This window comes from Hippopotamus amphibius, chromosome 6, assembly GCF_030028045.1.
Source record: "Hippopotamus amphibius kiboko isolate mHipAmp2 chromosome 6, mHipAmp2.hap2, whole genome shotgun sequence".
In the NCBI taxonomy this organism is placed as follows: Eukaryota; Metazoa; Chordata; class Mammalia; order Artiodactyla; family Hippopotamidae; genus Hippopotamus; species Hippopotamus amphibius.
The window spans coordinates 126,063,448-126,089,245 of NC_080191.1; the positions used below are offsets into that span (position 1 = coordinate 126,063,448).

General features: G+C 36.1%; 1 protein-coding gene and 1 pseudogene across 1 annotated transcript; both read right to left on the reverse strand.

The window, feature by feature from the left end:
• Positions 1–916: 916 nt before the first annotated feature.
• Positions 917–2,679, reverse strand: LOC130855095 (tigger transposable element-derived protein 1-like; annotated as a pseudogene).
• Positions 2,680–7,242: 4,563 nt separating this feature from the next.
• PLSCR5 (phospholipid scramblase family member 5) lies at positions 7,243–25,240 on the reverse strand. Its single transcript, XM_057739790.1, has 7 exons — positions 25,228–25,240; positions 20,309–20,472; positions 15,945–15,987; positions 14,408–14,628; positions 11,304–11,465; positions 9,506–9,667; positions 7,243–7,281 (listed from the first exon to the last, which is right to left on the reverse strand). The coding sequence occupies exons 1-7, from the start codon at positions 25,238–25,240 to the stop codon at positions 7,243–7,245; spliced, it is 804 nt and encodes a 267-aa protein (XP_057595773.1).
• Between the last annotated feature and the right edge of the window lie 558 nt (positions 25,241–25,798).

Consider the following 25,798-nt stretch of genomic DNA (forward strand, 5'->3'; position numbering starts at 1 on the left):
CCTTGGAACGTTCTCCCAGCCATATACTTCCTGGCTGTGACCCGACCTGGCCTGGAGGACACACATTCATCGCAGGTGTTGTTATCTACTTTCTAGGGGTTCTGACCTCTCACCCTAAATATATTTAATTTTCTCTTTTTTGTGCCTTCATGCATATTCTTTTATCACAGCACCTGTAAAATTGAATTGCACCTGTTTTGGTGAGTGGCATGGCCGCAGTAGAAACTGGGGCTTTATCTTTGAGTTCTTAATATTTCTTACATCCCACATGCAATTGAATTTTGGGGTTTGTGAATTACTCTTCCATATCTTGCTAAGCAAGACTCTATATGATCTAGCCCCTGGCCACTTTTCCTTTTGCAGTTCAAACCTTTCTCCTTTTGCTTTACTATACTCCAGCTGCCTTGGCTTCCTGAGTTTCTCAAACTTGTCCAGCAGTGTCTTGACTCAAAGCACTTGCACTTACTTTTCCATCTGCCTGGAACTCTCTTTCCCCAATATTCTTATGAATTGTTGCCTTATTTCCTTTTGCTGCTCACATGTAACAGCATGTACAAATGTAATTTTTCCCTATTTCTTTATCTGGAATTATTTTCTTCATGGTGTTGGGAATATAAAGTTTTCACCCTGGCAAAAAATAACTGATTGTACTTTATAACAAAGAATCATAATCAAGCAGGGCAGGAATACCTTGGAGATATTGTGGGTTCAGTTCCTAACCACTGCAATAAAGCAAATATTGATGCAGTTAAAGTCAGTCACAGAAATTTTTTGGTTTCTCAGTACATGTAAAACATATGTTTATACTCTACTGTAGTCTAATAAGTGTGCAACAGGATTATGTCTAATAAAACAATGTGTATACCTTGATTTTAAAATGCATAAATGCTAAAAAAAAATGCTAACCATCATCTGAGCCTTCAACAAGTTGTAATCTTTTTGCTGGTTGGTCTTGCTTTGATGTCAAGGGTTGCTGACTGATCAGGGTGGTGGCTGCTAAAGGCTGGGGTGGCTGTGACAATTTCTTAAAATAAGACAGTGATGAAGTTTGCCACATCTGTTGGCTTTTCCTTTTATACGCGATTTCTCTGTAGCATACCAGGCTGTCTGATAGCATTTTACCCATAGTAGAAGTGGTTTCAGAATTGGAGTCAGTCTTCTCAAACTCTGTTGCTGCAGCTCCTTTATCAACTAAGTTGATGTAATATTCTAAATCCCTTGTTGTCATTTTAACAATCTTCACAGCATCTTCACAAAGAATAGATTTCATCTCAAGAAACTTTCTTTGCTCACCCATAAGCATCCTTATGCTCCTCATCCCTTAAAGTTTGATTATGAGATTGGATCAGTGCAATCACATCTTCAGGCTCCACTTCTGTTTCCAGTTCTCTTGATATTCCCACCACATCTGCAGTTAATGACTTCACTGAAGTCTTCAGCCCCTCAAAGTCGTCCATGAGGGTAGGAATCAGCTTCTTCTAAATTCCTATTAATGTTGATATTTTGACCTCTTCCCGTGAATCGTGAATGTTCTTAATGGCTTCTAGAATGGTGAATTCTCTCTGGAAGATTTTCAATTTACTTTGCCCAGATCCATCAGAGGAATGCACTCTCTGTGGTAGCTATAGCCTGACGAAATGTATTTCTTAAAGAGTAAGACCTGAAAATTGAAATGCCTCCTTGATCCATGGGCTGCAGAATGGCTATTGTGTTAGCAGGCCTGAAAACAACATTACTCTCATTGTTTATCTCCATCAGAGCTCTTGGGTGACCGTGTACATTGTCAATGAGCAGTAATATATTGAAAAGAATCCTTATTTCTGAGCAGTAGGTCTCAACTCTGGGCTTAAGATATTCAGTAAACCATGTTGTAAAGAGATGTGCTGTCATCCAGGCTTCATTGTTCTACTTATGGAGCACAGGGTGAGTCAATTTAGCATAAGTCTTAAAGGCTGTAGAATTTTCAGAATGGTAACTGAGCTTTGGTTTCAACTTAAAGTCATCAGTTGCCTTAGCCCCTAACAAGAGAGTCAGCCTGCCCTTTGAAGCTTTGAGCCGGGCATTGACTTCTCTTCTTTAGCTGTGAAAGTTCTAGATGGCATCTTCTTCCAATATAAGACTGTTTTGCCTACCTTGAAAAATCTGCTGTTTAGTGGAGCCACCTTCTTGATTGATCTTAGCGAGATCTGGATAACCTGCTGCAGCTTCCACATCAGTGCTTGCTGCTTCACCTTGTACTTCTATGTTATGGAGGTAGTTTCTTCCTTTAAACTTCATGAACCAACCTCTGCTAGCTTCAAACTTTTCTTCTGCATCTCCCTCACCTCTCTCAGCCTTCACAGAATTAAAAATTTAAGGCCTTGCTCTGGATTAGGCTTTGGCCTAAGGGAATGCTGTGGGGGGTTTGATCCTCCATCCAGATTACTAAAACCTTCTCCACATCAGCAATAAGGCTGTTTTGCTTTCTTATCATTCATGTGTTCACTGGAGCAGCACTTTTAATTTCCTTGAAGCACTTTTCCTTTGCATTCACAACTTCGCTAACTGGTATAAGCAGCCTAGCTTTCAACCTAGCTGGGCTTTCCACATGCCTTCCTTGCTAAGCTTAACCATTTCTAGCTTTTGATTTAAAGTGAGAGATATGAAATTCTTCCTTTCACTTGAACACTTAGAGGCCATTGTAGAGTTATTAATTGGCATAATTTCAATATTGTTGTGTTTCAGGGAAAAGGGAAGCCTGAGGAGAGGAAGAGAGATGGGAGAACAGCCGGTTGGTAGATCAGTCAGAACACAGACAACATTTATTAGTTACATTTGTCATCTTATACGGACCCTGTTCGTGGTGCTCCAAAACAGCTGACAATAGTAACGTCAAAGATCACTAGTCACAGATCACCACAACAAACATAATGATAATGAAAACGTTTAGAATATTGTGAGAACTACCAACTTATGACACAGACATAATTGAGCATAAACTGAGCAAGTGCTGTTGGAAAAATAACATCAATAGACTTGCTTAACACAGGGTTGCCACAGACCTTCAATTTGTAAAATATGCAATAAAGTGAAGTGCAGGATAATGAGGTATGCCTGTATTAAACACCACACTTTTCCAAAACCTTTTATAAGTCCTCTGCTTATAAATCGTGTCTTATAAGCTCAGCCCTCCCTTGCCTGAGCAAGCAATACATTCAATTTATTGTTTTAGGTATTGAGTGATAGACTTTTTATCAGTATTTATGATCACCTATAATTACATGGTATTTTTGTTACCTGTTGGATTCTTATCTATCTGTATTAGGATGTAAGCTCTAAGAGGGCAGGTACTTTGTTGCTTTGTTCACTGCTGCGACTTATTGCTGACACAGGGTCCTAGCAGACAATATGAACTTTACGAGTATTTGTTGAACGCATCTTTAGAGTAGGAATAATGGCCACTTAGCATAATATCCCCACTGCCTAATACAGTGCCTAGTACACAGAAGTAATTCCATAAAATGTTATTTAGATGAATGATTTCATTGTCTCTCTAGGTTTTAAAATATTTGTTAGCCGTATCTTTGAAGTAAAGCAGAGATTATTCAGATCTCTGTGAGTCCATATAGTTCTCATAAACTCAGCTCTCTCTTCAGAAATGCAGTAGATGAAAAGATGCCCACTTGCCTATTTGACATCTCCTTTTGGAAGACTTAGAGGCATTACAGTTTTAATGTGCTTAAAACTGAACCCACGCACTTTCTTTACCACCAAACCAGATCCTCTTCTAATGTTCTCTCTGCCACTAAATGTTATAGGCCAGAAATCCCCTTTCTCCTTTGAATCTCCATTTGCAACGCAGCATCAAGTAAGGGTGATTTCACCTCCTAAATACATCTTGAATCTGCTGATGTCTCTCCCTTTACATGAGCACCACATTAATCCAAGCTACCGCTAGCTGTAATCTCAACTACTTTAGTAACACTAACTGGTCCACCAGGATCCTCTCCAGGCCTCTTGCCAATCTAATCTTTCATCAGTCAACTCTCTCCTTGTAAACTTTTATCAGATGCTTTGCTAATAGGACAGAGTCTAAAATCTTCAACATGGCCTCCAGACCCCATTCATCCTCTTCTTGTACCACTCTGAACTTCAGTCACTGGCTTTCTTCAAGTCACTTGAGATTTCCATGTCCTCCTCTACCTCCATCAGAGAACTTTGGCAAATGTTAGTACCTCAGCCTAAAACATTCTTCCTCCTGCTCTGATTTATACTTCACATATTAAATCCACAATCATTCCCTCACTCCCTGACCAAGTCACATACCCCTGCCTTACTTAGAACCTTGTCTATCTCCTGGAAACACTTCTCATGTTGGAAATCTAAGCTTTGTTTGTGTCATTATTGGATTAATAGCCATCTCTTTAAATTGTAAGTTTTGTAAGGCCGGGGCCGGGGGTGGGGTGGGGGGGCTCTATTTTTAGCATATAGGAGGGAGTAAATCAGTAATTACTAAAGTAATGAAAGAATGAATGAATGGGAGGCATTTGAATCTGCTGAAGACTTTCCCAGCATATTTCAGGGTAAACAGAGTTGGAACCTGTGTTCTGGGAGCGTAGTGGGCCAAGGAAAAGCAGTGATGTGCAGGAGAACAATCTCCTTCTAGAGCTGCATTCTTTTTGTTAAAATTTTCACTGAAAGGCAAGAGCCTCCCTAGTCTTTCGTGGGCTCATGTGTGGTGGTACAGGGAAAAGTGCTGCATAGAAGACATTTAAAGATCAATTTCATCTTTAAGAAGGAGAGAAAGGATGGATACTAATTTGTCGGAGTGCACCAATTCAGGAGCAAATACTGTAGCAGGTTTTCATTTAATAAGGCCAGTTTTAAAATAAGTGTTATATTCTAAGAAGGATTTTTGTGCTTGGGGAATCTCCATTAAATATAGGTGTTAAGTTGCTCTTTTCACTAGTTTTAGAGTTCACTTAAATATTTAAAAATCCAAAACAGCTTGTCATATTAAAAGGCAGTATTTACAAATGGTGTTTTGTTTCTCCCATTCTTGCCCCACTGTGAAAGTCTCAACCTCTGCTGTTGTGAAATCAGTTACAAAAATCTTTCATTTTGGAAATCAAAGTAAGGACAAGAATAAGCTATGAAAACAGGATCATCTTTACAGAGAACATTTGCGACATGGAGTGCAAGGTAGGAGGGGAAAAGAGAGGTTTCCAGACAGTCTTCCACATACTGCCTGATTTTCCTTTGTTTCACTTTGTTTTGTTACCCCATGAGGAATTCATAGCAAGCATCGTGTCTGGCATGTAATCAGCCCACAGAAAATGTTAGCCATCTTCTCCATTTTACTGGTTAATAAGCAGCAGTTTAAAAACTGCCATTGCCTTTAGCTGGTTGGTGAATGGCCATTAATCACAAACACATTAGTTAAACACGTAAAGGGGAACTGGAGAAAACGCTGTGCTCCCCTAAACCATTACCACAGCTCTGCAAAGTCACAAAAGGGAAACCTGAGGAGGTTCAGAGAGACCAGGTTCATGGATGCACGGCTAGCACACAGCAGAGCTAGACTCAAGGTGCTGTCTATCATAGCACATGGGACTTCTCTTCCCTCCATGACCGCAGTGCTCCCAACATGAAGGTGATACCAGTTCCGCTGAAGGAGTGGTTGGGATGACTCGGGGAAAGGCTGCATGTGATTTGAAGCATGGTTATTTTTTGGTGGTTATTTTTCTGCTTTAACTCTTCTGTCCCACCAGTAGGTCACTGATGGTTGCTTCAGGCAATGTGTAGTCCCTGCATGCCAGGGAGGGGGCTCTCAGCAAAGGTTTTCACCTAGAAGTTTCCTGCTAAAGGAAACTGAACCAGAAAATGGAGGAGAGACTCTTTTCCTTTCCATCTTACACAACCTAAAGCGCTTAACCCAAAACTACACAGATATTTGTGGACTATTTAGGGAACTTAACCATCACATACAGTGTTATCTCTAGATGATAGATTCCTAATTCCAAACAACTAATTTAGTAGCAGATGCTTGGAACACATTCCCTTTACTAAGTGGGATATTATCTAGAGTTTCTCTAAACACCTTTATATGTGGATAGAAATGTGGTAGTATTTGTATAATTCTAAAGTAGAGCCTACATGGTGCTTTGCTTAAAACAGATCTGTTTCCTCATTTTCAAAAGGGGAGAAGGACTACTTCATTCATAAAAATTTTCGTTTTACATGGACTTTGGAAATGTGTGTAAAACTAGACATACTAATCTGGAGGACTCTAAAAACATTAAAATGGAAGGCCTTAATTGAGTTGATTGAATTGGCTGTGCTTCCTGACTTCTGCATTTGCCTCATGTATTAAGGCTTTATTTATATGTTTGTTTGGTTTTTTTTTTTTGCTTGTTTTTAAGGCCTGGAGATGTCTATTTTTCAGAGCCTCAGATCCCTTTTTTTGACTGAACTTTGGCTGCAAATAGATGAAGTTCCTGTTCTATACCACTGCTTTTATTGATACTAACTTCGAAGTCTATTAATATGTTTATTTAAATCCCTAGCACAAGTATGTATTTAAAGCATGCTTTGCTTTGTAAATATTATCTTTTCTATGGAATGTAACTATGCCTTCTGCCACTAAAACAAATTGATTTCATCTATCTTCCGTTTCATCTTTAAACATATTATTTACCCAACTTTTAGCTTTTCCAGTATAACATAAAAATGTCTCACTACAATAAGAAGGTTAATAAAAAAAAGCAAAAAAGACTACTTATGAAAAAATACTTTAGAAATCCAGTCCTTTTGATTAGTAACCAGCCCTAGTACCAGAAAAACTTCAAAGTGCTCTCTAAACATTGAATTTTCATCAGTGATGCTGCAAGCCTTAGCTCTCATCTTTCATGCTTACCATGCAATAACTTCAAAAGGGTAAAAAGAAAGAATGGTAATCTCTCAAAGCAACACTGTGCTAGGGCCAGTCGTCTTGTCTTTCACTCTCATGAATTGACAACCAGATAATTGCTTCATTACATTATGCTTTAACAAATGTAATAATTAACATTTTGTAACAAAAAAAGCCAATACTCAAACCACTCAGAAATGAAATCCAGAGCCCAGGGGATTTCTAGAAGAAAATGAAAAAGAATTAGACAGCGTCAAATATAGACCTCTTCAAAGGGAAAGAGATCATTTAAACTTGCCTTTTACTTACTGAAATGTGTTCTGCATATTTTATTGTTTTTGTCATCTTGCTTGTTATAATCCAGCCAGTGAATGTTCAAAGAACATAAAATCCTACAAGTAAATAAATGGAATATGAGTGAATTTACAAAAAGGCAACAATTAAGATCAAGAGTCCCGCATGTGAGCTTTGATTACATAAAGCAATTATGTCTCCCAGTGGGGCTCCAGGAACATGTGATTTATCAGGAGGAGAAACATCAAAAAGTTTTTAGCTTCATGACACTTAGATGTGTAATTTGCAGAGTGCAAGTAACTTGGAAACCTTATCTACATCAGTGTGGTATCACCAGTCAAATCTGGAGTGATCAAGACTTTTTAGAATTAGATTGTAGGGCAGTCTGGGTCAGCGTGGAAAGTTGTAATAGACTCTGACCTTTAAACAGGAAGAGACAGACGCATCATCATGGACTTTGTAGTCAGTAACTCGGCAGTCATCTGAGGAAGTACTGAAAACTATTCCAGAGTGAAGTGGGGGAGCGGGTCAGAGCTATGGGCTGTTCAGTGGTCGCCTCAAACAAGAAGAGACCAATAATTAGGTTATACTTGTGACTTTTGCTGTTTGGATCAGGGAGTATCCTCACACCAACAGCTTTCTACAGATCACTCACCACAAGATAATACAATGGAGACAGCATTTAAAAATTAAAGACATAATTCTTGGTGACCGTTTATCTTAAAAGCTATATTGGCCAAAAAAGGGCAACTATTTTATAAGATTATGGTAAAAAGGAGGGGAAAAGCAATGGATAGGAGCTGTCTGATAGTCTCAGTGAGTATGTTTCTCCCTCAGACCCTGGAGTTAAAAAGTTATCTTTTCAGATGACTGGGGTGTTATCTAGATCAGTGCTTCTTCAGTTTACAGGCATCAGGAACTGTTGACAGTGCATTTTTGCCATCAGCTTGTTACATAAAATAGGTCAGTAGGGCAGATAAAAGATAATCTATTTTTAATATAAACATTAAGGAGGGGGCTTAACCAGAAAGGCCAAATTAAGGTTTTGGGGAAAGGGCATGCATGCGTGTGTGCACACGTGCGCTTGTGTGCATGCCTGCCCGTGATTGCTGGCATGTTTGGTGTCGAAATGCTGAATGGTCAAAAAGTAGAAGCGGTGAGCAGGAAGTGGCAAATTAAAAGCCTTACCAAACCAATAAGGAGATTGACAGAGTGTTAGGTGACAGGCAAGACTGACTGGACTTTGTTAGAAAATGGGAATTGAGGGTAAGTGACGACTTAGTAAGTATAAAAACCTAGCACTCTAGGTATTAATTCTCCCTCTACCAATGATAGGGAACCAGTAAATTAAAATAGTTTCTCTAAAGCTGCTGGAGAAAAAAATCCCAATATATATTTTCAATTAAACTGTAAGTATCCATCAGTGATGTCAGCAGGGAAGTATTTTTAGTTTATAATTCTCAAGTGTCTCTAGAAGAGACTAAGTAAATAGGACCACTTTTTTTTACCCCCACAGCAGCACACATTAATATAACCATAAGATTTAGGATCCTAAAACCTTGAAAAATAAAAAAATACGAGAGTAAGAATGTAGGTTTATTTTAAAATTCCGTGAGCTTTTGTTAGTGCACTGAAAATGGTAAGCAGTGAGGGAGATATTAGGAGGAAAGTCAGGAACAGGGAAAGCCAGCCCAAAGGCCAGTACCTTTGGCACAGGTATTACTTGACTTCTGTTCTCCTGTCACCAATCTAGAAGAAAGTGTGTTTAATGAAATTGTAAGTTGGGAAGAAAGGACAAAGATACCATACATTTGTAATAATGGAAACTGATGCATATTAACCCATGCCTGTCTTACTGATGTATCTATGTACATATTAGAAGGGCAAGAAAACTGCAGTCTTCACATTCTGAATATCACCTAACTCCTTGGTAAGCAATTAAACAGTCCTGAACTTTACCTGGGATAAAGAATGTGATATTTATGTTTACATGTTTTTCAGTGCATGTGAAAATAAGCCAAGAGTCTAAATTAAAATTGAAAGAGAAGGGTAACTCAGGTTTTGAGAAATGATGAATAGGATGTGGACGGGGCATTAATCCTTGAGGAAGACGGGATACGAGGGCCATTGGAGGAGGCCTGCCTAATAGAAGTAGAAGCTGCTTCATTCTGACTTCTAAAGAATGTTGGCCCCAAACTAGCCTTCCATGTATAAAGCTTACTCTTTGGAGTAAATGCTGTGTAAAACAGGATTGGCTCTACAGTAACTGACAAGTGAAATGGAAAGAAATAAATCACCTTTACTTTTTAAGACCACACTTACAAAGAGAAAGCAGGCACCAATCATGGCTGCTTTGACTGTCACATCTAGATCTGCAGGAACCTGAATTCCAAAGTTGTCAGCATTGGTGAAGACATCATTTACAAATCCTGACCAGTACTTTGAAATCTTTCCAATGGTAAGCTTTTCGTTAATGGTCTTCACCTTTGAAAAGAAAATCACATGTTGTAAATCTGAAGCTAAAACAGATGGTTTTACATTTCTTCATGTGCTTAACTTCATGAGAGAGGGGAATTATTTTAGTCACCATCTTTAAATGACAATTGGGTGGTACTCATTCCTTTATATAAGCGTAGGTTTGCAGGTTCAACTTTCCAGTTTACTCTTCAGGAATTTTACTTTCTTGACAGTTTTGTTTAATCCATCATGATTCCTTTTTTTTCCTTTTTGTATGCAGATTGAGGATTTAATAGCAATAAGTAACTAAGGCCAGGCTGCCACAAGATGGCAGCAGGTGCATAGTCTAACTATGGGTGGTAATTCCTTTACCTAAAGTTCAGATATTAAACCTGAATTCTTCATCTGAAAAAAAAAAAAAAAAGAAAAGAAAAAGAAAAAAGAAAGAAAAAGGAAAAACAAGTATTTTTGAGAAAGATTTTAGAGGACATTTTTTAGAAAAAATCAATTTCTAAATATAATTTATAACCTTTTAAATTTTTATTGTTGATTTTATAGTTACTAATATGTGTTTAAATATTATCAATCATTGCTTAATTTCATTTATATTATACTCAGAAATTTACTAGGTCATTCCTTTATAACTAACCCTAAGTCCTGTTTTTTATTTGAAAAATTCTCTGGGCTAATGTACCACACAGGAAATCCAGACTAACTTGGCATTAAAATGTATAGTTCTTTTCAGCAAGAAGGAATCTACAGTTAAACTTTATCCACTGTTCACTTGCTTGCCCTGTTTCTCATTCAAAGGCTGAAAGTGATTCAATATAAACTTTCATTTTCTGTATGGGAGTAGAAGATAGAAAACAGAGAAAGTTACTTAGGCCATCTCTAGACCATGAATACTAAAACTCTTAAGTTCTCCTCAATCACAGGGCATATTTTTATCCTTTACTCTTAGGAAAGTTATGCCAAGTCTTTTTGGAGTGCGATGGGGTTATAATAGCTCATTTTGCAAAATGTACATTGTATTCTAGGTGAATAGTGTTCCCTGAAATCCTGCAAACTTAATAACTTATGTGGGATATACATGAATGAATGAAGTGAATAAATGAAAAAGAAATACATCAAATATAAGATATATTTCTAGGAAAATCTGTTAAGATAGTTCATATTTTTACACATTGAATTTGCCAGTACTTATTGTTTTTTAACATTCAATTTACACAAATATGTTTATATGATAATAGATTGTTTTACAAAATGAAGTTAGCAAGTCTTACAAACATAGCTTTAAAGTAATGATATTTTAATGGAGTGTGCTCTTGAGATCAGAACTGGGATATGTTACCACTAGGGATATAGGAAAGAAGATGTAATTTCGGTGAGTTTAAACTAAATATATTTGCTTTATACCATAGGTACTGTAATTCCACATAAATCACATTTTTGTAGTATGTTTTAAAAATTCTTGAACTGACTGTCTCTGGAATTATGAGTTATTATTGGCATGTACAGTGTTACTTATTACATTATTTTACAAATATATCATTTTCTAAATTTATTTCAGAGATATTTCATGATTTGAACTTTTTAAAAATTGAATTATGTTGCAAAAAATCAGGACCTAAGTGAAAAGGTTCTTCATTTTGTTAATTCATACCTCAAAATCCACATCGCCGAAACAGCCACAAGTTGCACAAGGACCAACAATTTTCAAAATATCTTCTTTGTTTGCATTTTGGATTGTGAATTTAGGCAGAAAGGGGTCCCACTTCTGTGCAATATAACCAACTATAGTACCAGGAGGGGCTTGGATTTCTAACTGTAAGAAGAAATAATAATAAAACAAGATTTCCTTTGGTTATTGTATTTTGTTTCCTATAATGTCAGCTTACTTCTACACAATATATAAAAGATTCTAAATATCTGCTTCTATGTTATATTTTTTTTTATAATTTATAGAAACAAAGAAATTCACTCTGTAGGTATGTGTTCTGCACTAAAAGTCTCTGTCTTTGACCTTCCTTCTTGGAGGAGAACCTATCCCAGAGCTGTTTTCTGGCCCTGGGACTCTGACTTCTTTGCCATTTTTGTTCCAAGTACAATAGTTGGTCAAGCATTGAAGCTGTTTCCTAGGAGTTTCTTCATATTTATTCTCTCTCAGTTGTTGTCACAGCACATATCTATTTTTAAGCCTCATACTGATTATTACGAATTTTTTTCTCTTTGGATTGTCAGCTTCTGTCTTCTCTGTGATCAATTACAAACAAATACTTCTTGCAGAGTTACAGTTGTTACACACCAATTTGATTTCTGTTTCATTTTGTCCAAAGCTTTAAAGAATAGCATTTAAATTTTCAGGGCTGACTTTAGTATTTTACCCCATTATCCTCCATTCCCCTAATTTCTTTATTGTCCATAATATTGTATTTCAACATATTTATGTAGTCAAATACTTTGTAAAATAAGCTGGAAGTGGGTGAAAATGGTGAACATTGTTTGCTTTTATTTTTTTTCAGATCTTTATTAGAGTATAATTGCTTTACACTGTTGTGCCAGCTTCTGCTGTATAACAGTGAATCAGCTGAATTTATACATATATCCCCATATCCTCTCCCTCTTGAGCCTCTCTTCTACTCTCCCTATCCCACCCTTCTAGGTCATCACCAATAATCGAATTGATCTCTCTGTACTATGCAGCAGCTTCCCACTAGCCATCTGTTTTACATTTGGTAGTGGGTATATGTCAGTGCTACACTCTCACTTTGTCCCAGCTTCCCCTCCTCCCTCTCCCCATGTCCACAAGTCTGTTCTCTACATCTGCATCTTTATTCTTCCCCTACCACTGGGTTCATCAGTACCGTTTTTTAGATTCCATATATATGCATTAGCATACAGTATTTGTTTTTCTCTTTCTGGCTTACTTCGCTCTGTATGACAGACTCTAGGTCTCTCCACCTCATTACATATAGTTCCATTTCATTCCTTTTTATGGCTGAGTAATATTCTCTTGTATATATGTGCCACATCTTCTTTATCCATTCATCTGTTGATGGACATTTAGGTTGCTTCCATGTCCTGGTTATTGTAAATAGTGCTGCAGTAAACATTGGGGTACATGTGTCTTTTTTTTGAATTATGGTTTTCTCTGGGTATATGCCCAGTAGTGGGATTGCTGGGTCATATGGTAATTCCACTTTTAGTTTTTTAAGGAATCTCCATACTGTTTCCCATAGTGGCTGTACCAACTTACATTCCCACCAACAGTGCAAGAGGGTTCCCTATTCTCCACACCCTCTCTAGCATTTATTGTTCCTAGATTTCTTGACGATGGCTATTCTGACTGGTGTGAGGTGATACTCACTGTGGTTTTGATTTGCATTTCTCTACTTATTAGTGATGTTGAGCATCTTTTCATGTGTTTGTTGGAGAAAATCAAACCAACTCTCCATCATCTGATCTCCTTTTGTCTTTTCTTATTTGTTAAGTTCATAGTCTTATGTGCATGTCCGTAATGTTTCTTTATACACAACGGTGGTTTCAACAAGACTTCTTAGAATTATATAGATTGGTTCTAGGATCTTTTTTAAAGAAATTGATTTGATTTTAACCAAATTAAAACCTATATTAATTGGTATTAGGATGCATTTTATGTTTGATTTATCTGACATGGGGCTACTTTGAAATAAAACATCAATTATCAGAAATTTTCAAATGGGCATATATATTTTGGATTATTCTAAGTTTAGCATCTTAGGGCATATTAGATCTTGAATAGCCCCAGTAAAAGGATAAAAATTCCTGGGCTCCTTATATGAGTACCTTAGCAATCCTATCACTTAGCTAAGTAATTGCCTATAAACAGTTGGAGAATTAGCTTCAATATATGTTGTTAGAAACTTCTCTAATTAAGGAGAGTTCCATGTTAATATTTATTTCCCATTGCGCTAAGTAGACTATTTATACATAGGTCCTCAAGAGAGAAACTTGGGCTTGAATAGACACCTGGATCAAGTCCCATTTATGGTATTTTCTAGATGTGTGGTCATAGATAAGGCACCTCCACTCTCTAAGCCCCAGTTTTCTGAATTGCAAAATATAGAGTGAAATCTATTCCTTCTAACTTATATAGAGGTGTCATTATATTAGACATCAATGTAATCATATGTTCTGTATCAACTTAACTCATGTCAATGAAAGTTATTACTATAGATCTATTAAATAGTAATGAAAATCTATTATATATTGAAACATAATAATCAAATGATTCCCTCTAGAACATAGTCTTTTCTAAACCTTGAGCTTTGTCATAAATAGGTGAATAGAATGTGAGATTCTGTACTAAAAATGATACCTACCCAAGAGAATACTTTGGAAGAGTTTAGTATCTCTCAGCACTCCCTGAATTTTGCACCAATAATAGAAGACAAAGGGTAGATTTGCTTAATGGTGGAACTTATAGGTATTATAATTATGTGGCTAATGCAGACATTCAGGAGGATGTGTCTCATTTACATGATGCATGAGCCATCTCCACCAATTAACATTGTGGAAGCCACTACAGTTTTTGATTGGAAAGGAAAAAAAAAATTAGTGAGTCACCAAATCTTCAAGCTGTTTTGATCCTAGAGGAGCAACATTCTAATTCAACTATTTGAAAGGTTAGTTGCCCCATATCTCCAGATGAATGCCATTTATGAAGGAAATAATTGCTAATCTTTTCAAACATGGAAAAATACAAGCACACCCAGATCAATGACTGACCTCTTGTAGGTAGCAAGGGCACCAACAGCTGTTACATCTCAAGGGCCTGTTGACTGTAATCACCTCTCGACCTGAGTTATCAGTGATCTTCAGAGTGCAGGATCTCAGTGTGGAACAGAAAGTACGATTGAAGCAGATGCTTTCTTCCACTGCAAAGTAAATTCTTTGTCCCAAGCTGTTTTTAATCTCATATTTGTTAGAGGTCTCAGTGCCAAGTATCACTAATGGAGCAAAAAATAAAATTATCAAAATCATGCTGTTGCTTACTCTTAAACCTTTATAGAAGTAAAAAGGGTGGTGTTATTAAAAGATAACAGAGTGATCAGTTATTAAATATATAGAATCTTCTTCAGACAAATCTACTTCCATGCTTGAAATTTTGAGGATTTAGCCAAAATAAACTCTGAGAACAAAGCTGCGCAATTAATAAATTTTGATTCTAGATATATGATCTACTTGGACATATGCAGTACCACTTTTCAACTAGGAAAGCAATGCTGTAAAGAAGAACCAAATACGCAAATAATAATTCTATCATTATGGAATTTACTGGGACAACGCACAGTGATAGTAATGATTTTGTCTAAAATCACTATCTGGTACTATATCTACAGCTGCATGCTATCTATTTATTACAATTTTGACCTTGTTCAGGAGTAATATAGAATATTAAGGACAAAAAATATTCACGTAATTTGAGAAGTCATCATTGTAAATTTGTGTATTGTTAAGTGATTTGGCTATTTGATGAATCATTGACAATATGATAAAACAGTAGAATTTTGTTTTGATAGTTTTTTGTTATTAGTCTCAACCTTGATTTCCATGTCTGAAATAGTTAAGAAAATTTAAATTATTAGTGCCCATGGAAATGACCAAATAGCTTTATTACTTTAAGGTTAAAAATAATGTTAGAGGGGGCTTCCTAGGTGGCGCAGTGGTTAAGAATCTGCCTGCCAATGCAGGGGACACAGGTTCGATCCCTGCTCCAGGAAGATCCCACATGCCGCGGAGCAACTAAGCCCATGTGCCACAACTACTGAGCCTGCGTTTAGAGCCCATGAGCCACAACTATTGAGCCCATGTGCTGCAACTACTGAAGCCCATGCGCCTAGAGCCCGTGCTCTGCAACAAGAGAAGCCACGGCAATGAGGAGCCCACGCACCACAATGAAGAATAGCCCCCACTCACCGCAACTAAAGAAAGCCCGTCCACAGCAAAAAAAGACCCAACACAGCCAATAAAATAAATAAATAAATAAATAAATTTATTAAAAAGATAATAATAATGTTAGATTCTTAATGACAATATCATCAAAGACTTAGGGAGTTTTATGCTTTTAGGTTTATCTGTATTTATATCAGACTAATGATTTTACTTTCAATATTTTTTTAAAAAATAGACCTAGTGCTCTTTTTAACCTAATTCTATCCTAAGCATTTAACTTTATCATTTATAAAATATTTAGATGTAAAGAAACTTCTGAAACTTAAAACAGTTCAACAGTTTTAATAATTATAGAATATAATATACTTACTTCCAAGAAGCTCCACCTGCTGATGTATAATTATCAGGTCTAACTGTTAAAAGATGACATAAAGGAAATAAAAAGTATTACATCACAGGTCTTTGAAAAGCTTTGCAGCTATTACTATTAACCTGTTTACTAGACTACATGAAATTAGGTGATTTTCATGTTCTCTATGGGGGAAATGGTTGAAAACAGCTCACATTTTAAAAAGAAGACAACATGGTTTTTATTCAAGTAAAAATAAAAAATTACAAGAACCCTGAAAATTTCAAGGCAGAATTACCCAGAATAAGAATAGGAACTGTGATTAGCTCTGTGTTTTTTCTGTGGTAATCAGATGAAAGTGTAGCTCTTGGAAACAATACTTTTGAGAATATTTTTAAACAGTCTCTGAATAAGAATGTATAAGATTTTATGCACCCCCCCCAAAAGAAGTGAACCAAAATGAAACAAAAAATAATGATCTGCGTGCCTGGCCTCTCCGCTCTGTCTTAACTCTCCTTTCACTCTGTCATGCAGTAACTCAGTCCTCACAGTGACGAAATGCCTTTGTTAAAACCGCAAAAGGCTATTCTTTAAAATTTTCTCGTTCACATTTTCCTTTGGACTAGGGGAAAAGAAACCAGGACTCCTGCCGATGCCAACAAAATACCAATTTAAGCAGAAAAGAGTTAAGCCACTAAATGCGTGACATAGTAAAACTTGCCTGTGTAATTAGAAATGAAGTTAATTTATAGAGATAAAGTAGCCACAGTTGAGAAGTGACTTATTAAACAGAATACGATACTAATTGTTTTTTAATGGAAATATTTAATAGGTTCTTAGAAGGAATTTTATTTGTGTATATTTAAATTTTGATATTCAGTACTTGAAGATTCACTAAGGTAAAATCATGAACACTGGACACAATGCTGTTTGTTGCTATTGTGCTTCATTTGAATGCTTCATTTTCTATTTTGTCCTAACATTTTCTTTACTTTATTCTTCCTTCACATTAGTAAGCTGACTGATAACTTTTAAGTGAAAGTAATCATTACTAACATTTGGAATTGATTGGGCATCACAAATGCAGAAAATATGAAGTTACCTTATTTCCTTCACTCTGCTTGTACATTCTGAGGTGGAGGTAAAAACTAATTTCACTTTCTTCTCTTTAATCTAATTATTGATAAAAATGCACATGGCCCCCTTTTCAAGATTCACAAAAATATTTTTTCCAAAATTTATGATTTAAGATATTCTAAGATATTTTAACAACTATGACAAAAAACTTAAAAAAAATATTCAAATTGGTCTTTGTTGTGTAGTATTGTTAGTTCTCTTCTCTTTTGAGGAAAATGGAGTGTTGAGGAAAAAGAAGAGGTAAGCTTCAAAAAGGATGTGTACGATTATTTAGCAGTGGATCTATGTAGGAGTAATTTAGAGAGGAAGAAGTGGGGCAGAAGTAAAGTTTGAGTTTAGGAACTTTGGCTAATTGTGTCATAGGTCAAGTTTCAGCCTTGAAATTTAGGGACTATTAATTGAAAAGGGAAGTTGTGCCTCTCTAATATCTAATAATAGCAATTGTTTACTTAATGACTACCATGAGGTAGTCACTGTGCCAGATACTTTGACATAGTGTCTGATTTAGTCCTCACATCAGAAAGCTAGATATCATTACATTTTACATGTGAGGAAACAATCCCAAAGAGAGAAAGTAGTTTGCTCAAGATCACAGAGCGTTTACCAATAAGTGCTTAGACTGGGATTTGAACCCAGGCAGTAATGCCGCTGATTTTGACGTGCTCTCTACTCTGCTCTACTAGCTTCGCTAAACTAATCTTGGCAACTGGGAGAAACAGTTCTTAAGTGATGCTATGGGACTTCTGAGTACCTTTCCTCCCTGTTTACTCTTTTACTCACCCATCCTCTGTAATAACATTTGACTGGATCTGTCGCTGTGGGCAAACCTCCCGGATTTGAGGGTCTTAGTTTTGGTTGTTCTTGTAGTTTCCTTTAAGTAGCCCCAGGCCACTTATAAACCATGGTCCAAAAGAGTCCATTTCATCTTTTGCTATTAATTGATGAACTAGGAATTGTTGGGAAGTCTAAGCAGATTGTGTCACATATTCAGGTGTCAGGGCAAGTAAAGGACTCCTGAAGTATGAAAGCTATAGAATGGAAACCTAATTACAGCCTTGGGTGTGTAGCTAAGAATCAATTCTCATGTATAACTTATCAGGTTTACAAGTATCATTGATGCATTTAATATATGTACTTCAAAATAAATGGGATCTTTACATGTATCTTTGTAGACTTTAACTCACTACTCTCACCTATAGGTGACTAAATTATAATAATCTTTTGATGCTTATAGAATAAAATGTTATTGACTATTATGAACATGTTACTCCAATCTGGAAAGAGAATGTATTGGTTTTATTCTTAGGTTTAACCTACATGAACAACATATATGTATATACATACATGTACACACATAAATGTATATATACGCTCCATTGGGGAATTTATTTTCAAATTGTTAATGGAAACATTATTTTCAGTAGCCATTGGATAGTCTTGATTAAAGGAGAATAGACGATTTTTAAAAATTTTACATTGTTTTTTAATTTAGAAGGATTTTTATCGAATGTTTTCCTGTTTGTTTATTGAAGCATGTACTGTTTTCAAATGTTCATAATTTTATTTAATCTTGTGGTTTTAGATGAAAGTTAACTCACAAGATTCTTTGTATATATGTTTCTTACAAACTAGTAGCATTACACTTTTAAAATGTGCATTCATCCTGTCCTATAGGCACCACTTTAAAGCAAATAAGTGTTCTTTTAATAAAAGATTGTAAATTTTCTTTCCCTTTGAAGTAAAACATCCCCCAATTTGTGGCATATTTTTGTTTTCTGAAAAAGATTACCAAAGGTATACGTTTGGAAAATTGACTTCATTTTAGAACTGAGGCCAATGGGTTCATTTCTCTATCAAATACGAAAAAAGCGTATTCATGTCAAGCATCTGGCTGCGGGTGTGTCATCATTCATGGATGGAAGAAGAATATGTGATGACCATATGTGATCATCAAACCTCAGCCCTCTGGCACTGCTATATCATGTTTATACTTGGCGAAACCTTGTCTGACAACATTCCCAAACAGCTTGCAGCAGTTAATCAACTCTAGTCAGCTATTACAGCTGATCCTTTCTGCAGATGGAAGATGGTAGGTTAGCTTTTCCAGCTCTTTTACATATCTCCCTGAGCTCTCCAGTCTCTGAAGTACATTTGTCTGCCAGTGGGTTTCTGGAGAAGGCATCTGCAATTATAAACATTTTCCCAGGAACATATGCTGCGTGCAGCTTAAACCCTATCAGGCATAACAGAAATCTCTTGCACCTTAAGGGAATTAACACAGAGATTTGATTTTGATAAAGGAGATAGACTTTATAGTTTGAAAGAGTGCCAAATAAGCTGAAAATTGCAGCAGATGTGCTGACATCTCAATATTAGTGTAAGTGTATTTCTAATCTTTTGTAGGATGAATACAAAGCAACAATAATATACGTAAATATCAATTGCTATTTACATGCCATAGAATTCAGATGATGATATTTCTTGATTGATTTGTTATAAGGCTTGAATCGTTGCTTACCCTCCAATGACTAAAACAGTGACTATACCTGATAATAATATGACCTTTCAAGCAAATTGGCCCAGAGATGCAACAGCATCAGAAGACAATGATGCTAACTTGATAGCTTGACTTCTCTTGGATTTCTGTCCCCCTTTTGAGATTGAGTTGAAGATATTGAACTCTCAGCTCACTGCAGAAATCTTTCCTGAGTACTCTGATCTTTAGCAACCTTTCTCTTCTCTGTACACCTGCACAAATTAAAATTGTGTGCTTATCTGGCTGTAGTACCCAGTCTTGCATTTTTTGTCAACATTTTTTGTCTTTGCCAGTGCGGCTGCAGAACGTTTCGGTGAGAGGGACTAGGTTTTATACCATTTATGTGCCTTGATTATAACAGGTACTCAATAGCGTTTAATTAAATAGCTGTAGGTGACTAAACATGTTAGTTCCTCCAAAATAAATTTGCTGACACTGAGCAATGAGCAGAAAAAGGATAAATGTGCTAAACAGCTCAATCAAAAATGTTTAGTCTTTTCCCTCTGTCAAATAAATAAGGAAATTAGAAGTGGTCATAAAACATAAGTTTCTTCCCAAATAATAGAAATAAATAAAAGACAGATTTTATAATTTCATGCTTTTCTCAGTAAGTTTTCTGTTAAAGTTCTTCAACCTTGATTGCAAGGCAAGAAACCAAGTGTAAATTCATTTTAAGGGGAAAAACTTCATAGAGATAGAGAGATAAAAGCACCTGGCTTAAATATTCTAGACCAGGAGGGAGACTCCCTGGTGGAGGGGGACCCCGCTGCCATACTTGGTTCCCTTGATTGGAAGGTGAGATGTGAAGGCCACGGTCTGGGTCTGAAGCTCCTGGAAGAAAATCAAGCAGCCCTCTGCTTCTTTGGTTCTGTGCATCTGCAAGAGAAGGACAATCCCAGCCTATATTTAAATGTAGGCCACTTTATTTAGTTTGTCTTATAATACTTGCTTCTTCTTAATTCTGAGGGTAGAGTATCTCCTACAGTGGGCTGTCATTTTAGTGCTCTCTCCTTCATTTTCCCTACGTCACTGTCACCACCACTGGACCCTGAAGGCAGAGACAGAGGAATGGGGAAGACTGCCAGAGGTAGTTGTGAGAAAAGTTGGATAATTTGGGCAAAATAAATGATTTTAGAAAATCTATTTCTTGAAGGCAAGTGAAACTTCTGTTCAAAGAGCTGAAAGATTATACACTACAAAAGGAAAATCAATGGCAAAAGGAACTAGATATACTCTGCTCATAAAAGGATAACCTTAGACATAGGTTTTGAGTCATAATTATGACTTTCAAGCATATTCTCCCTTCCTCAAGTATTATGAAGGTGCCTCATAATTTCCAAAGATTGTTGTCTCTTTTTATCAATCATACTGTATGGCTAGATTTAATTCAGTGGTCCTTGTACTTTAGCTTGCATCAGAACCACCTTGGGGGCTTATTAAAACACACATTGCTGGGCCACACTCCAGACTTTCTGATTCAGTTGTTGGAGTGGGGGTGGAGCTTGAGAATTTGCATTTCTAATTATTTCCCAGGTAAACTAATGCTGCTGATCTGATGATATATACTTTGAGAACTAATGGGTTAATTCTATATACTATGAGAATATTTGTAACTAATTTATGAGCTTCTTAAGGGCAGTAATATGTAATTTAGCTTTGATTTCTCAGTGTTTGGTATAAAATCATCCAAAAAATTTTTGACAGTGTGAATCCCTTTGTAGGTCACCCAGCACTACAAAGGATAAAACAATTACAGAATTCTAAAATGTTTGGCTTTAATTATTTACATAATCACCTGTTTTCTATATTATTGCTGGGTAAAATTGTTCCTATTTCAATTATCTCTTAGGTTAAAATTTGGACACTTACTGTTTACACTGAATTAGTCTGGAGCCTCTGTGATATTATGCATAAGACCTGTAAGTGGTGCATGCAAAACTCTTTGTTAAAAATATACTTTATTACCTTTCTACTATTATTTGTCCCTTCTCACAGGACTGCCATTTGTCCATCTCTCTCAGTAGATACCATTATTTTTTTCAAAGACTATCAGTGTTTTCATTTCTCATCTTTATTAAGCCAAATTGTCATAGAGTTCTCACATGTGCATTCATTTGGTTTACACTTTGCTGTTTTAGATTCAGTGTGGGTGTGGAGCAAGGTTCATAATAGGTGTTTTCACATATCAGAGGGGACATTATGAAGATAAGTAATTTAGACTATTTTAAAGACCTATGAATGGTAAGGACAAGGAAACTGATTCTGGATTAGTATGAGGAAGAAATTTATAACAACAGCACAAAGATTTGCATAAGCACTCTTCATCCATCGCCTCCCAAGCATCGCCTGGATGAGCCCTGAGAGGAATTAAAAAAAAACACACACACAAAAAAACAAACACTGGTGAAGGAAAACAGGCACCTAAGGAGTGGTCCTTTGGACACTGGCATGAACTGTTTCTAGTAATGATTGGCTCTTTAAGGTCCTGTGTACGTTTGGTGTTAATGAGGGACATTAATTGCCACATGATTCATTTATTTATTTAACCGTAAGGTTGTGGGACTAGACTGAGATGGATCTCTTAAGATTATATGGGTCTGTGACATTCAGAATTTGGACGTACTTCAGGGGTAGAACCAAATGGAAACAAACATTTTTTGGGCCCATGCAATTAGAACTCCATACTGATAATATGCTAGCAATTTGCTTCCCCAAAGGCCCCCATCCTGAACTACTCTCACATTTGGGGCAGAACCAAAGGATACAGGCTTTAGAATGCCTCTTGTTCTTGAGAACCCCTTCTCAAAAGCGAGTAACTGAGTAAACTGAGAGGAAGACTTTGTAACGCCATGTCGGATTTGGAAGAGGAGCAAATGGCCACTGTAGCAATCACAACCAGAAAATAGTAAAAGGCAACAAACACCTTTCTTTGGCATTCGTGCCAAAAGCACTGCTATCATTGACTTTCAGACAAAATCGTGATCTGGGGAAAACGAGTTCATAATGATAAAATTCAGAATAGTGGTTCATCTTGGGAGTGGAGGTGTGTGGCTATTGAGAGAAAGGGAACTTTATGAGGTGCCAGAAATGGTCTATATCTTGACCTTGGTTACACAAGTTCATCCTGATGTTAAAAATCATAGAGCTTAAGTTTGGTGCCTTTTATGCTCTTAACTATACAGACTTTATCCTTCAATGAAAAAAAAACATGTAGGGATTAATTTCTAATAATAACTGATAGAATGTTATTAGATTCTTATTGCCAATTTTATTGTTGAAAAGATTAGCAGATTAGTCCAATTTTATCTTGTAAACTCTTTTGCTGTGAAAAATGTGGTAGATTACCGAGTGTCTGACAAGTGGCTCTACGTTTCTGACCCAGGTCTTTAGGTCCTTAGATTTCACGGCAGGTGCAGAGGCATTAATGCACTGGGGCCCAGAGCATATCATGTCCAAGCCCAAAGTCTTTATTTGGGGAGTAGAGGCTCGGTCAGAGACTGCTGGGATCACCATTCTGAGGTTACTTGCTTGCTCTCCTGGGATTTAAGCTCACATTGGAGCAGCACAGCCTTTGAAGATCTAAACTGAAGCTTCTGCTTAGTTTAAATCATCCTGGCAACTCCTATTTTTTTTTTCTCAAACTTAAAAGAAAGTTTGAGACCAACCTGTTCTTAAATTGTGTTTATTTATACTAAACCAGGGGACTCCAAACCACACAAATATTTCCTCAGTTCTAATGGCATCTGGTATCTGGACTGTCCTTTGATTTAGTGGTGTTGATTGAACTGGCTACGAAATGTGTGAAATGTCCAATTAGCCTGTATTCCCTGGGAAAATGCTAATTGCAAATACAGATTCATGGCCAGAGAACATCATGACATTATAATGTTTATAAATAATGTCTTTAAATATATTCAAATAGTAGTAATAAAGACACAAAATAATAATAAAGACATAAAATTAGGTTAGGTAAATAATGATGATAAACTGACTTGCCCCCTAAAACCAGATTTCTAAATCAAAAGGAAACTTCATTTTTTAGTATAGGACCGCTCACAGATATTTAACCCACTTCACCTGTTAAATATTTTGAGTGGGTTGCAGAAAGAATGTTAGTTTCCTACCTGAAGTTTTACCTCTAAGTTTAGTCTTGAGCCCTTATCATTACTGAACATCACTGCTTTTTTGGTAGATTAATCATATTTTGATCATAATATTGCTTTCTAGTCACAAGTTTCTTCAAAGACTCAGACTACCAGATGAAGAAGGAACTCCTTTGAATTCCTACCCCGCTTTGAATTTCTATCTACTCTTTTAAAAATGTATAACTAGCTTATAAATATTTCACGTACTCTGCAACTCTTTACCTTACCAGCTACAGTTGTTGCTGTAACTCTTATTTGATATAGTGATGAAGTGTTTTGGACTAAGTCGTAGTGTCAGTCTTAAATGAAAGAAAGAACTTGCCAAGATTTTGTTTGTTTGTTTTCAAATATAAAAATGAAGCACACATATATTAAAATTCATGATTTTGATGTTGTATGTCTATATTTTACAGTTTGAGCTTCCCCAGTGGTACTCAGGGACTGGTATACACTACATGTTGACAAAAAAGTGAAAAAATTACTTCCTTTGTTCCAAATTAAATAGCATCTGAGTCTATTTTGATGCAGGAAGCAAATAAGCACACGTTTCTCTGAATGGATCATTAGTTTCATTTAGGATATTTTAAATTGTGGACTCTATTATCCTATTTATAATTAGTTAAAAGATTTCCACCAATTATACTAATCATAATTCTTCGTGGTAAAACTTTTCATTAGAGCCTAGAGTTTAATGGTTTCTTCTGATAATGGAAAGAAAATACATTATCATTTCATTTTTATATCATTTCACAAGTATTTCTTGTGAGATTGCAACCCATTACCTAAAAGAAGCACATCCCTTGTCTTCTGAGAAGTTCTTTAAGTGACGCAACACTAATGATATGTATACCGTTTTAGGGATTTGAGGACAACTTATCAGTTACCCCTCCCAAAGTCTTTAATTAATCTGCTTGCTTAGTTAGTTTCTGTTGGCTTTTTAGATATAACTTACCATCAAAGAAATTTTGAAAGATTTTTGCCTCATAGTTCAGAAATGTTTACTTCTAGTGAATTAAAATTTACTAGGATTACCCAAAAACACATTTAATTCTCTATAATAAATGGCTGTGTCACATATTTTAAACAACAATGGGACATTTAAAAATATTGAACTGTACTTTAACACTTTTTAACGTAATGTGTGAAAAGTTTTCTACAAATCCCTTTAAACTGGAAATATCAACTTGTCTTTTATGTTTGGCATTAAATATTCCCACTTTAAATTTTGCTCTGCAGCTTTTCTCATTGTCACCAGGTTTATATGTATGATAACGAAAACATTGTTTACATCTTAACTTTTACATTCTATCAGATAGAGTTTTTTTTTTTTTAATTTAATGCAACATGCTCCTTGGAGTTCAAAGTTAAAAATTTCAACGTTCAGAAGCTCTAAATGACAGTCTTACCAACTGAAACACCCTTACAACTGTATATTTTCAGTAATAATGTAAGGAAAAAATTAATAGCTGCCTATATTTACTCTTACCTTTAGAGGCCATGAATATGTCTGAGTCACTTCTTCAAAGACAGCGAGGTTAAAAGAAAAAGCTCTTCTTGTTGCAGCAAGGAGGAAAACACAGCAGGCATAAAACTTCAGAGGGTGTCTGTCTACTTGTCAGCTTACAAATACCAGAGAAAGGGAGAGCCTTGCTGTTTCCAGAGTGCAGTATTTTATTATTTTGAACAACAGGGGGAGACAAAGCTGTCATCAAAAGTAAAAGTAAACACTACTCAGAAACCATCATCCCACTTGGTGGCTGAAGGACCAATTTCAAAATAATAAAAACCAGGAAGGAAAATGTGCAATACTCATTTTTATGGGTTTTATTTCTACTTAGTGTTTAAAAATTCTTGGAATATATATTTTTGCCTTCACTACTACATCAGAAATATTCTATTTTTCTAACTTCTAGAAATCTCCTGTACCAGAGTCTGTGATAAAACATTCTATCACATGTAAATTTCTGATAGTTCTAAATAATTTTTTTTAAATTTTGAAAATGAACAGCAAAAGTCATTTTTTCTCAGAATTTCTCCCCACTCTCTCTTCCTGTAAC